At 44.9% G+C, this 14,362-nt stretch overlaps 1 protein-coding gene across 7 annotated transcripts in view; it reads left to right on the top strand.

Annotated features, from left to right (window-relative positions):
* Positions 1 to 14,362, top strand: part of LOC115134956 (cell division cycle and apoptosis regulator protein 1-like) — a 37,624-nt gene that overhangs the window by 18,354 nt on the left and 4,908 nt on the right. For all 7 annotated transcript variants that reach the window (XM_065023079.1, XM_065023078.1, XM_065023080.1 and 4 more), the window contains 12 exons: positions 4,472 to 4,585; positions 4,727 to 4,893; positions 5,718 to 5,928; positions 7,184 to 7,267; positions 7,901 to 8,089; positions 8,280 to 8,471; positions 8,574 to 8,822; positions 9,002 to 9,224; positions 10,523 to 10,740; positions 12,879 to 12,999; positions 13,248 to 13,448; positions 13,792 to 13,997. In XM_065023079.1, coding sequence (XP_064879151.1) covers positions 4,472 to 4,585; positions 4,727 to 4,893; positions 5,718 to 5,928; positions 7,184 to 7,267; positions 7,901 to 8,089; positions 8,280 to 8,471; positions 8,574 to 8,822; positions 9,002 to 9,224; positions 10,523 to 10,740; positions 12,879 to 12,999; positions 13,248 to 13,448; positions 13,792 to 13,997 — 2,175 coding nt within the window. The remainder of the gene's footprint in view (positions 1 to 4,471; positions 4,586 to 4,726; positions 4,894 to 5,717; positions 5,929 to 7,183; positions 7,268 to 7,900; positions 8,090 to 8,279; positions 8,472 to 8,573; positions 8,823 to 9,001; positions 9,225 to 10,522; positions 10,741 to 12,878; positions 13,000 to 13,247; positions 13,449 to 13,791; positions 13,998 to 14,362) is intronic.

The raw sequence follows: 14,362 nt of genomic DNA, 5'->3' as shown, positions 1-14,362 counted from the left end.
GTTAGGGCTTTGTGATGGCCACTCCAATACCTTGACTTTGTTGTCCCTAAGCCATTTTGCCACAACTTTGGAAGTATGTTTGGGGTCTTTGTCCATTTGGAATACCCATTTTCGACCAAGCTTTAACTTCCTCACTGATGTCTTGAGATGTTGCTTCAATATATCCACATAATTTTCCTCCCTCATGATGCCATCTATTTTGTGAAGTGCACCAGTCCCTCGTGCAGCTAAGCACCCCCACAACATGATGCTGCCACCCCTGTGCTTCACGGTTGGGATGGTGTTCTTCGGCTTACAAGCCTCCCCCTTTTTCCTCCAAACATAACGATGGTCATTAAAGCCAAACAGTTCTATTTTTGTTTCATCAGACGAGGACATTTCTTCTCTTTTTTATGGCGGTTTTGGAGCAGTGGCTTCTTCCTTGCTCAGCGGCCTTTCAGGTTATTTTGATATAGGATATAGGAGTTTTACTGTGGATATAGATACTTTTGTACCTGTTTCCTCCAGCATCTTCACAAGGTCCTTTGCTGTTGTTCTGGGATTGATTTGCACTTTTTGCACCAAATCATCTCTTGGAGACAGAACGCGTCTCCTTCCTGAGCGATATGACGGCTGCGTGGTCCGATGGTGTTTATACTTGCGTACTATTGTTTGTACAGATGAACTTAATACCTTCAGGTGTTTGGAAATTGCTCCCAAGGATGAACCAGACTTGTGGAGGTCTACAATTTCTTTCCTGAGGTCTTAGATGATTTCTTTAGATTTTCCCGTGATGACACGGGCACAGTCAACTTAGTGTATGTAAACTCCTGACCCACTGGAATTGTGATACAGTGAATTATAAGTGAAATAATCTGTCTGTAAACAATTGTTGGAAAAATTACTTGTGTCATGCACAAAGTAGATGTCCTAACTGACTTGCTAAAACTATAGTTTGTTAACAAGAAATTTGTGGAGTGGTTGAAAAACAGGTTTTAATGACTCCAACCTAAGTGTATGTAAACGTCCGACTTCAACTGTTAGTATAAAGTATATGGATGAGCAGTGACAGAGCGGCTAAGATGCAATAGATAGTAAAGAATAGATAGTGAAGGATACAGTATACAGTATATACATATGAGATTAGAGGTCGACCGGTTATGATTTTTCAACGCCGATTCCGATTATTGGAGGGCCAAAAAAGGCCGATACCGATTAATCGGTCTATTTTTATTTATTTATTTGTAATTATGACAATTACAACAACACTGAATGAACACTTATTTTAACTTAATATAATACAATAAAATAAATGTATTCTCAAATAAATAATGAAACATGTTCAATTCGGTTTAAATAATGTAAAAACAAAGTGTTGGAGAAGAAAGTAAAAGTGCAATATTTGCTATGTAAGAAAGCTAACATTTTAAGTTCCTTGCTCAGAACATATGAAAGCTGGTGGTTCCTTTTAACATTAGTCTTCAATATTCCCAGGTAAGAAGTTTTAGGTTGTAGTTATTATAGGAATTGTAGGACTATTTCTCTATATACATTTGTATTTCATTAACCTTTGACTATTGGATGTTCTTATAGGCACTTTAGTATTGCCAGTGTAACAGTATAGCTTCCATCCCTCTCCTCGCTCCTTCCTGGGCTCGAACCAGGAACACATTGACAACAGCCACCCTCGAAGCAGCGTTACCCATGCAGAGCAAGGGGAACAACCATGCCAAGTCTCAGAGCGAGTGACGTTTGAAACGCTATTAGTGCACACCCGCTAACTAGCTAGCCATTTCACATCGGTTACACCAGCCTAATCTCGGGAGTTGATAGGCTTGAAGTCATGAACAGCTGCTGGCAAACGCACGAAAGTGCTGTTTGAATGAATGCTTACGAGCCTGCTGATGTCTACCACCGCAGTCAGACTGCTCTATCAAATCATAGACTTAGTTATAACATGATAACACACAGAAATACGAGCCTTAGGTCATTAATATGGTCGAATCCGGAAACTATCATCTCGAAAACAAGACTTTTATTCTTTCAGTGAAATACGAAACCGTTCCGTATTTTATCTAACGGCTGGCATCCATAAGTCTAAATATTGCTGTTACATTGCACAACCTTCAATGTTATGTAAAATTCTGGCAAATTAGGCGGCTCAAACTGTTGCATATACCTTGACTCTGCATGCAATGAACGAAAGAGAAGTGACACAATTTCACCTGCTTAATATTGCCTGCTAACCTGGATTTCTTTTAGCTAAATATGCAGGTTTAAAAATATATACTTCTGTGTATTGATTTTAAGAAAAGCATTGATGTTTATGGTTAGGTACACATTGGAGCAATGATACGCACTGCATTGATTATATGCAACGCAGGACACGCAAGATAAACTAGTAATATCATCAACCATGTGTAGTTAACTAGTGATTATGATTGATTGTTTTTTATAGGATAAGTTTAATGCTAGCTAGCAACTTACCTTGGCTTACTGCATTCGCGTAACAGGCGGGCTCCTCGTGGAGTGCAATGTAATCAGGTGGTTAGAGCGTTGTACTAGTTAACTGTAAGGTTGCAAGATTGAATCCCAGAGCTGACAAGGTAAATATCTGTCGTTCTGCCCCTGAACAAGGCAGTTAACCCACCGTTCCTAGGCCATCATTGAAAATAAGAATGCGTTCTTAACTGACTTGCCTGGTTAAATAAAGATTAAATAAAGGTGTAAAAAAATAGTGTCCAAAAATACCGATTTCAGATTGTTATGAAAACTTGAAATCGACCCTAATTAATCAGCCATTCCGATTAATCGGTCGACATCTACATGAGATGAGTAATGTGAGTTATGTAAACATTATTAAAGTGACTAGTGTTCCATTTATTAAAGTGGTCAATGATATCAAATATGTAGGTAGGCAGCCACCTCTGTGCTGGTGGTGGCTGTTTATCAATCTGATACCCTTGAGATTGAAAAACAGCTTCTATTTCTCTGTTTGTAAACTTCAGACTTCAACTGTGTATACTGTACTCTATACCATCTACTGCATCTTACCTATGCCGCACGGCCATCGGTCATCCATATATTTATATGTACATATTCTCATTCATTCCTTTACACACGTGTGTGTGTAAAGTAGTTGTTGTGAAATTAAGATTACTTGTTAGATATTACTGCACGGTCGGAACTAGAAGCACAAGAATTTCGCTACACTCGCATTAACATCTGCTCACCATGTGTATGTGACCAATAAAATTAGATTTGAAAGAGAGGAGCTCTAATAGGCTACTTTGAAGCAAGGTAAGACATGCCTCATAATATGTATTAAATGTTTTCTAATTGCATACTGCTTCCAGCTCATTGCAAAGTGGTGTGACCCGCTGAAGCTTGCCTTATGTTGCCATTTGATGCCACGTTCAAAACAACTGAGAACTCTGAAGTCTTGTGACCTTAGTGTGTTCAAGACAATTGAGAACTGGAGAAAATAAAAACGAGATCCTACTGGGAAAAATCTGTTTAAACGGTCATCCAACTCGGGAACTCGGGCCTCTTTCTAGAGCTCCGACCTGAAGATCGCTGGCATCATGATTTGATCTATTTCCCAGTTGTCTTGAAAGCACCACAAGATAGCAGCTCTTGCGCAGTCTGACAGATTTTCCACCTAAAGGCTCTGTATCTGTATGCTGTACGAGTGTGATAAATAAGATGCATAACCAATATACTGTACACAAGCTCCAATTTAATTCCACTAAATTATGCAAATGTGTCTATAGACCGATAAGCATGACCAGACAAATGTGTCTATAGACCGATAAGCATGACCAGACAAATGTGTCTATAGACCGATAAGCATGACCAGTCAAATGTATCTATAGACCGATAAGCATGACCAGTCAAATGTATCTATAGACCGATAAGCATGACCAGTCAAATGTATCTATAAACCGATAAGCATGACCAGTCAAATGTGTCTATAGACCGATAAGCATGACCAGACAAATGTGTCTATAGACCGATAAGCATGACCAGTCAAATGTGTCTATAGACCGATAAGCATGACCAGTCAAATGTATCTATAGACCGATAAGCATGACCAGTCAAATGTATCTATAGACCGATAAGCATGACCAGTCAAATGTATCTATAGACCGATAAGCATGACCAGTCAAATGTATCTATAGACCGATAAGCATGACCAGTCAAATGTATCTATAGACCGATAAGCATGACCAGTCAAATGTATTTCCATCAATGAAGAGGATATAAAGCAGTCTTCTTCTCCCAGACAATTCGCCGGCAGCAATTTTATTTATCTGCTTTTTTTTTATGCGGACGAAAGCCGGCTATTACTGGCTAACGGAAACCCCGACACACACACCTGTTCAGCGCTATGCTGTGATACACACACCTAATACCACTTACAGCAATAAGGTAGTTCACACACAAACGTTCACACCATGACTTGTCCTGTCTGTTGTCTTGTGTTGAATAGGTGATGTTGCTGGCCAACCCCAGTCTAGAGGAGCTCTACCATAAGTCATGTGCTCTGGCTGAGGACCCCCAAGAACTTAGAGACGCTTTCCAGCACCCTGCCCGCCTCATCAAGGTCAGTTAGGTGTCAACCACTGGTTCGTACAGTACGTAGTAGTTATGAGTAAGTTGCATAGCTTAGGCTTCTTTTTTTTTTTACTTCTCTTGTTTCTCTTTCCAATTTCTCTGTCCTTCTGTCTCTCTATTTCTCTCTCAGTTCCTCGTGGGGATGCGGGGTAAGGACGAGGCTATGGCCATCGGGGGCCACTGGTCCCCCTCCCTGGATGGAGTGGACCCTGAGAAGGACCCGGCTGTGCTCATAAAGACAGCCATACGCTGTTGTAAGGCCCTCACAGGCATAGACCTGAGTCTCTGCACTCAGTGGTAAGTCCTGCTCTTCTCCTCAACCTCCCTTCTCTCTTTTCTGTCTCTGTGGTTTTTCTCTATATAACTAGACCTGTGGTAATATTATTACCAAAAAAATACAAATGGTGACGGTCCGTGATGGTTTTCTCACCTTCCAACGCTTAATATCGATATCTGACACTTTGGATGGGTGCTTTTTTTTGTTGGTTTGTCTTTTGGACGTTAATGACTATGATTCTGTCATTTGATTTGCCTCTTAATAATTTTTTGTTTCGCAATATGTCCCGTTGGCTACGGTATGATGACGTCCTGCTTTTCTCCATCTTTGTATATCTATGTGGGCGGATGAATGAGTGATTGATTCTGTGGCTCAAAGAGCAGTCTCCCGGACCAGAAGACGCCACAATAACCTTTTTGTGTTGATTTTTTCCCCCCTTTCATTCTGTTAAATATCTTACATATTTAACTTCTTGCTTTCACTGTCCTGTCCTATGATTCTGTGTCTTCTCTCAAAAACTCCCCTCCGCGAAGTCGCAACAGAGAAATACTGAGCTTTAATTGGCTGAAGGCGAGGGTTGGGGCGGTTTTGGGGGTGTTACCAGGGGTGATGTTTTTCTGTCAAATTTACCAAAATGGCCACCGTTACCCCTGACAACCAATTGAGAGCTGCGGACTGGGTTCCGTTATGCTAATTGTGTGTTCTTTGTGTTGGGGGGATACTGTAACAAGTTCAAAAGTCATTTGGGGGAATGTAGCCTAGGCTAGCCCTAGCCCTGTTTTTAAGAGATGTGTGTCCCTGACTGGAATGTTTCTTTCCAATGCGCCTTCTTCCTTTGCGACAGGTATCGTTTTGCAGAGATTCGCTATCATCGCCCTGAGGAGACTCACAAGGGGCGGACAGTGCCCGCACATGTGGAGACAGTGGTTTTGTTTCTCCCGGATGTTTGGCATTGTCTTCCTACCCGCTCAGAGTGGGAGGGGCTGTCGCGGGGACTCCGGGAGCAGCTGGCTGAGAAGCTGTCCGCCGAGAGGAAGGAGGCTGATGGAGAACAGGCACTGAACCGCTAATCCCTTTCTTCTCATTTCCCCTGCTTCTCACAGGACCAACACAGGCACAGGATATTCACTAGACACAACAACCCCAGATACACACACTACATATGTTATACACACCTAAATAAACACAATGCAGGCAGAATCCTGAACTACCATACCCCCTTTAGGTTCAGTTCCTCTCCTACCGTCCTGCTACCTGCTCCTACCCCTGTCCTCCCCGCCCTACACCCCTCCCTGCCCTCACACTCGGCAGACACACAGTGGAAGGAGACTAGGTTGTATCTGATCGATACCGCCGCAACTGGCCAATCAGCTTCCAGCTCTAGAAATGTCTCATAATTGGGTACCAAACTGGATATAGCTTAAGTTTTAATTTGCTTGTGTTATTATCACATTTAATCAAAAATTACCCTGCTTGGAATTGTCTACTTGCAAGTGGGGTGGATAAAATGACATTTGATTCTTTGCTTGGAATTACTGAGGATTCTACTGGAACCTGCAGAGCCAGTTGCGTTGATGTGTGTATGTTCTAGATTTTGTTTCCTTTTTATAATAATTTGTTAACTTCAATATCTGCTGAATTCGAAAGGAGAGAAAATCCCCTCCCCTAAGTTCTGTCTCTTGTCTGTCCCTGTTTTTGATTGGACTGTATCTAGAGCTTGGTTTGTTCCAGGGCAGTTGGTTTGACATAAGGTTTTCTATGATGTTCTAGAACCTAAACTGAACCAAAAGAATGCAGAATCCAGAACTATCCCATATCAGAATCCATGTTAGATTAGGATAGCTAGCTAGCTAGAGAACTCCATACAGACAGTTAAGCTACACACTGAGTTTGGGGGCACCAGCTTTGAGTTGAACCTGATGAAGCTTCCACTACACAGACCACACCCCCTTTGGAACCCACTGTCATTGATTTACCTTTTTGTGTTCCACAGAACGTGATTGATTGGCCGCTGGGGGGGCGGGGGCATTGGTTTTCCGTTGGTTTGATAAAGGTTTTATTATATAGAACTAGAGGGTGGTATCCCTGTGTTACCTACCTACCCACCCTGCAGTAGCAGAGGACTACTTTATCATCCCAGAGCTACTCACTAGGACCAGAGAAACTATCAGAGACACAGGATGTGAACCTTGCTTCTTGCACGGATCAACTTTTTTTCTTTTTTTTTTACTACTTAAAACGGTGGTGATTTAATGGTTTGCTGTCCCTCTCTTTCTTTCTTTCTGTCTCGGTTGGATGGTTATTTCTCAGGAGGAAGAGGAGAAGGATGAAGAAGATTCGAAGGAGGTGACCACTCCGACACACTGGGCTAAGCTTGATCCGAAATCAATGAAGGTAGGGTTCTCAAGTATTTGATTGTTGAATAGCCTATACTTGAGAAATGACTGAATATTACTCAGTCAATACAAAGTGAATTACTTTGACTTTCAAAGACACCTAGCAGATATTTCTATTTAAAGAGATTTACATTAGAGTGAGTACATAGTCTACATGTTTTTTGTATGTGTATGGTGATGATCACTGCAGGAAATACCATAACCTTGGCACTGCTAGCGAGTCAGAGGCAGGACCCACATCCTCATCTCTCTAGCCATGCAACTCCACAACCATCTTAACAATAGACTAATCACAAGTCATGACGGTACATTCCTGTATATAATTAGCTTCTCCACAGGAAGTTTCCTGGTGTGCATATATTTTTTTGTTATGCACTTATGTATTGTGTGGCTCATTCCTGTGTTGACGTGTTGACTGACGTGTTGCTGCGTCGTAAAGTGATACAAAAGAAGTGGCTTCCGCAATCTGCTTACTGCTCACTTGCAACGTTTGTTCAGCACAAAATAGTTTGAATTACATTGTATATCCAATCCATATGTAAGAGACATTGTAAATGGGCAAGTTCGTAACTTTTCAAAATGTGTCATAATGCTTAATGTTGAACTGACCAACCACCTCTCTCTGCTGTAGGTGAATGACCTTCGTAAGGAGTTAGAGTCCCGCTCCCTGAGCTCTAAGGGGTTAAAGTCCCAGCTGATTGCCCGTCTCACCAAGCAGTTGAAGGTGGAAGAGCAGGTGGAGGAGGCCAAGGAGCCCGAGTTACCGGAGAGCCAGGCCCCGGAGGAGGAGGCGCCTCAACTTATGGAGGAGGACAGAGAGGTACAGGAGGTTTGGGCACTTCGGCTAGTGTATGTACTTATAGACAGAAGCACAAAAGCTGGACAGAGGTATGCTTTTAATGCACAGCTACAGTTAACACACCAACAGCATCACTATGGCTGGTTTACTAGAATGGATCGACTGATTACTTGTTTCTGATTCTCCTTCCCTCTGTCTGTCTGTCCATCAGGAGGAGGAAAGGAAGAAGCAGGAGGAGTTGGAGCGCCAGCGCAGAGAGAAGCGGTACGTCCTGCCAGACGAGCCCACCATCATCGTTCACCCCAACTGGGCGGCCAAGAGCGGAAAGTTTGACTGCAGCGTCATGTCTCTGAGCGTGCTGCTGGACTACAGACTGGAGGACAACAAGGAACACTCCTTCGAGGTGAGACAACACACACATTCAGGACATACACACTTGAACACTCATTTAGATGCCTAGAAGTACAGATTTGCATCAAATATTGCTGTCTTCTCTTCTCTCCAGGTGTCTCTGTTCGCGGAGCTGTTTAATGAGATGCTACAGAGAGACTTTGGCTACAGGATTTTCAAGGCCCTGGCCTCTGTGCCCTGCAAGGATGACAAGAAAGACAAGAAGGTGAAGGCCAAGAAAGAGGCGGGGCAGAAAGAGGCGGGGCAGAAAGAGGCGGGGCAGAAGGGGGAAGTGAAGAAAGGCGAGGAGGAGAACGGAGAGCCGGCGATGAAGAAGGCAAAGGAAGAGGAACAGGAGAGGAAGGTGGGTGGCTCATAGCTCTTGAAGATGAATTGTAGTCATATTGACAGTTTTACTAGATCATGAAGCAGTTTACATTGTAGCTTACTTAAAATACAAGTTTACGCCATGATTCAAATGCTTGGATTTTCAAACGGTCTGCTAGTTCTAACTTGTTCCTGTTATGTATTTTCCTAACCCAGAAGGAGGGCAAGGAGGGGGGCGAGAAGGAGGGCGAGGAGGGAGGCGAGAAGGAGGGCGAGGAGGGAGGCGAGAAGGAGGGCGAGGAGAGGGTTGAGAAGGAAGAGAAGGAGGTGCTGAAAAAGGAGGAGTCTATAGAGGAGAAGGAGGAGGATGAGAGCAACAACACCAATGCTGAGGAGTACGACCCTCTTGAGGCCGAAGACGACGACGATGATGAAGATGGTACACATGATAATCCTGTCCTCTCATTCTCCACTGACACAATCCTTTCCTGTCTTCTCATCCTGCACTGACACTTTCCTCTCCTGTCCTCTCATTCTGCACTGACACTTTCCTCTCCTGTCCTCTCATTCTGCACTGACACTTTCCTCTCCTGTCCTCTCATTCTGCACTGACACTTTCCTCTCCTGTCCTCTCATTCTGCACTGACACTTTCCTCTCCTGTCCTCTCATTCTGCACTGACACTTTCCTCTCCTCTCATTCTGCACTGACACTTTCCTCTCATTCTGCACTGACACTTTCCTCTCATTCTGCACTGACACTTTCCTCTCATTCTGCACTGACACTTTCCTCTCCTCTCATTCTGCACTGACACTTTCCTCTCCTCTCATTCTGCACTGACACTTTCCTCTCCTCTCATTCTGCACTGACACTTTCCTCTCCTCTCATTCTGCACTGACACTTTCCTCTCCTGTCCTCTCATTCTGCACTGACACTTTCCTCTCCTGTCCTCTCATTCTGCACTGACACTTTCCTCTCCTGTCCTCTCATTCTGCACTGACGCGCTCCTCTCCTCTCATTCTGCACTGACGCGTTCCTCTCCTCTCATTCTGCACTGACGCGCTCCTCTCCTCTCCTCTCATTCTGCACTGACGCGCTCCTCTCCTCTCATTCTGCACTGACGCGCTCCTCTCCTCTCATTCTGCACTGACGCGCTCCTCTCCTCTCATTCTGCACTGACGCGCTCCTCTCCTCTCATTCTGCACTGACGCGCTCCTCTCCTCTCATTCTGCACTGACGCGCTCCTCTCCTCTCCTCTCATTCTGCACTGACGCGCTCCTCTCCTCTCCTCTCATTCTGCACTGACGCGCTCCTCTCCTCTCCTCTCATTCTGCACTGACGCGCTCCTCTCCTCTCATTCTGCACTGACGCGCTCTTCTCCTCTCCTCTCATTCTGCACTGACGCGCTCCTCTCCTCTCCTCTCATTCTGCACTGACGCGCTCCTCTCCTCTCATTCTGCACTGACGCGCTCTTCTCCTCTCCTCTCATTCTGCACTGACGCGCTCCTCTCCTCTAATCTCATTCTGCACTGACGCGCTCCTCTCCTCTCATTCTGCACTGACGCGCTCCTCTCCTCTCATTCTGCACTGACACGCTCCTCTCCTCTCATTCTGCACTGACGCGCTCCTCTCCTCTCATTCTGCACTGACGCGCTCTTCTCCTGCCCTCTCATTCTGCACTGACACTTTCCTATCCTCTCATTCTCCACTGACGCGCTCCTCTCCTGCCCTCTCTCAGATAAAGACGATGAGGACTCTAACGACAGGGACAGGAGAGACGACAGGAAGTCCAAAGAGGGGTCATCTAAAGACAAGGAGAAGAAGCAGATGGTGACCTACAACAAGGACCTGCTCATGGCCTTTGTCTACTTTGACCAGAGCCACTGTGGATATCTACTGGAGAAAGACCTGGAGGACATCATGTACACTCTGGGGTTACATCTGTCCAGAGCCCAGGTATATACACACACTGGGGTTACATCTGTCCAGAGCCCAGGTATATACACACACTGGGGTTACATCTGTCCAGAGCCCAGGTATATACACACACTGGGGTTACATCTGTCCAGAGCCCAGGTATATACACACTCTGGGGTTACATCTGTCCAGAGCCCAGGTATATACACACTCTGGGGTTACATCTGTCCAGAGCCCAGGTATATACACACACTGGGGTTACATCTGTCCAGAGCCCAGGTATATACACACTCTGGGGTTACATCTGTCCAGAGCCCAGGTATATACACACTCTGGGGTTACATCTGTCCAGAGCCCAGGTATATACACACTCTGGGGTTACATCTGTCCAGAGCCCAGGTATATACACTGCTCAAAAAAATAAAGGGAACACTAAAATAACACATCCTAGATCTGAATTAATGAAATATTCTTATTAAATACTTTTTTCTTAACATAGTTGAATGTGCTGACAAAAAAATCGCACAAATTATCAATGGAAATCAAATTTATCTGGATTTGGAGTCACTGGATTTGGAGTCACACTCAACATTAAAGTGGAAAACCACACTACAGGCTGATCCAACTTTGATGTAATGTCCTTAAAACAAGTCTAAATGAGGCTCAGTAGTGTGTGTGTGGCCTCCACGTGCCTGTATGACCTCCCTACAACGCCTGGGCATGCTCCTGATGAGGTGGCGGATGGTCTCCTGAGGGATCTCCTCCCAGACCTGGACTAAAGCATCCGCCAACTCCTGGACAGTCTGTGGTGCAACGTGGCATTGGTGGATGGAACGAGACATGATGTCCCAGATGTGCTCAATTGGATTCAGGTCTGGGGAACGGGCGGGCCAGTCCATAGCATCAATGCCTTCCTCTTGCAGGAACTGCTGACACACTCCAGCCACATGAGGTCTAGCATTGTCTTACATTAGAAGGAACCCAGGGCCAACCACACCAGCATATGGTCTCACAAGGGGTCTGAGGATCTCATCTCGGTACCTAGTGGCAGTCAGGCTACCTCTGGCGAGCACATGGAGGGCTGTGCGGCCCCCCAAAGAAATGCCACCCCACACCATGACTGACCCACCTCCAAACCGGTCATGCTGGAGGATGTTGCAGGCAGCAGAACGTTCTCCACGGCGTCTCCAGACTGTCACGTCTGTCACATGTGCTCAGTGTGAACCTGCTTTCATCTGTGAAGAGCACAGGGCGCCTGTTACGAATTTGCCAATCTTGGTGTTCTCTGGCAAATGCCAAACGTCCTGCACTGTGTTGGGCTGTAAGCACAACCCCCACTTGTGGACGTCGGGCCCTCATAACACCCTCATGGAGTCTGTTTCTGACCGATTGAGCAGACACATGCACATTTGTGGCCTGCTGGGGGTCATTTTGCAGGCTCTGGCAGTGTTCTTCCTTCTCCTCCTTGCACAAAGGCGGAGGTAGCGGTCCTGCTGCTGGGTTGTTGCCCTCCTACGGCCTCCTCCACGTCTCCTGATGTACTGGCCTGTCTCCTGGTAGCGCCTCCATGCTCTGGACACTACGCTGACAGACACAGCAAACCTTGCCACAGCTTGCATTGATGTGCCATCCTGGATGAGCTGCACTACCTGAGCCTATTGTGTGGGTTGTAGACTCCGTCTCATGCTACCATTAGAGTGAAAGCACCGTCAGCATTCAAAAGTGACCAAAACGTCAGCCAGGAAGCATAGGAACTGAGAAGTGGTCTGTGGTTATCACCTGCAGAACCACTCCTTTATTGGGGGTGTCTTGATAATTGCCTATAATTTCCACCTGTTGTCTATTCCATTTGCACAACAGCATGTGACATTTATTGTCAATCAGTGTTGCTTCCTAAGTGGACAGTTTGATTTCACAGAAGTGTGATTGACTTGGAGTTACATTGTGTTTTTTAAGTGTTCCCTTTATTTTTTTGAGCAGTGCATATATATATATATATATCACACACACCCTGGGGTTACATCTGTCCAGAGCTCAGGGATACACACACACACACAGGGGCTTATACCTGTCTAGAGCTGAAGGTTACACACGCCAGTCTTACCCTTTAAAATATATTTGTCACAATATATGCAAGTGATAATTCGTTAGCCCTTTTTATGTTGATTAATTTGCAGGTAAAGAAGTTGTTGAACAAGCCAGTGGTAAGAGAGTCGTGTTACTACCGTAAACTAACAGACGCAGCTAAAGACGAGGCGGCTCCTTCCTTCAGCGAAGGCCTGCTGGACAACCTGCTAGGTGAGTAAAGGAGACCTTGGAGTGGGTTAATAGTTCTCTTTATGACTTGTCTCAAAGCATTTTAAAGCTTCACTAATGTTGAACAGAATAATCTATTCCTTCACCAGTGATTTAGGTGAATATCTAACATAGTAAGAACTGACGGAGTGTGGTTCATTTTGAGTCCTACACTTTCAACTCTTTCCCTCCACCTCTCTCTCTTCCTTTCTACCTCTCCCCTTGTTTTCCCTATTTCTCCCCTCCCTCAGGTAACCGTGCGTTGCTGCCCATGTTTGTCTCTCGTGGCCAGGCAGCGCTAGCAGAGGCTAGTGAGTCAGGAGGAGGCAGCAGTCTGATTGTGTATAATGGAGCCATGGTAGATGTGGGCAGCATGATGCAGAAACTGGACAAGAGTGAGAAGGCCAGGGAGGAGATTGAGCAGAAACTAATGGTGCAGGACTCAAAAATGGGTAGGACAATCCACTTATCTCCAACACAATCCCAACTTAAAAACACAAAATTCAGACTTTAATCAACTCCCTTATTGACGTCAGTAGTGTGTCTTAAGTTAGGATTCAGACCTGATATTTGTAGTAGTTCAACTAGAAGTACAGCATTTTGCTCCTTTATTCAAGGTGGTGGCAATACTACTCCTTTCTCTCGCTTGCTCACTCGCTCTCAGAAAACTTCTTGTAGAAATGTCTTGAAATTTAAATAAACATTGACAATGCATAAGGTTCTTGAATTTGAAGTAAGCCTAGACATTGAGATTTTAAATACATTTTCTCATTAATTTGTGTGTGTGTGTTCCAGTCGAGGACACCAAGCAGATCCTCCAGCTGGTATCTGCTAATAGAGTCCTGTCTAAAGATCTGGAGGAGGTGAAGGGAACCCTGGGCCAGACAGCGAACAACCTCCGGACCACAGAGGAACAGAACACGGTCTACCACAACCAGCTTAGCAAGACACTTAACAACCTGGGCAATGCCATGAATGAACTTCAGGGAGTCCTCAAGAAGGTACGATTGATTGACTGGTTGACTGATTTATTCGTAGACATGAGCGGCGCTCCTAGTGGCCAGGGACTTTAATGCAGGCTAACTTAAATCAGTTCTAGAATTTTTTTACCAGCATGTCACATGTGCAACCTTGGAAAAATAAATCCTAGACCACCTTTACTCCACACACAGAGATGCATACAAAGCTCTCCCCCGCCCTCCATTTGGCAAGTCTGACCACAGTTCTATCCTCTTGATTCCTGCTTACAAGCAAAAACTAAAGCAGGAAGTACCCGTCACTTGCTCAATACGGAAGTGGTCCGATGACGCGGATGATACACTACTGGACTGTTTTGCTTTATTAATAAGTGGTTCGATGATTCCCC

This window comes from Oncorhynchus nerka, linkage group LG10 (genome assembly GCF_034236695.1).
Source record: "Oncorhynchus nerka isolate Pitt River linkage group LG10, Oner_Uvic_2.0, whole genome shotgun sequence".
Lineage (NCBI taxonomy): Eukaryota > Metazoa > Chordata > Actinopteri > Salmoniformes > Salmonidae > Oncorhynchus > Oncorhynchus nerka.
Note: the sequence above shows the minus strand (reverse complement) of the source record. Positions and strands in the feature narration are given on the sequence as shown.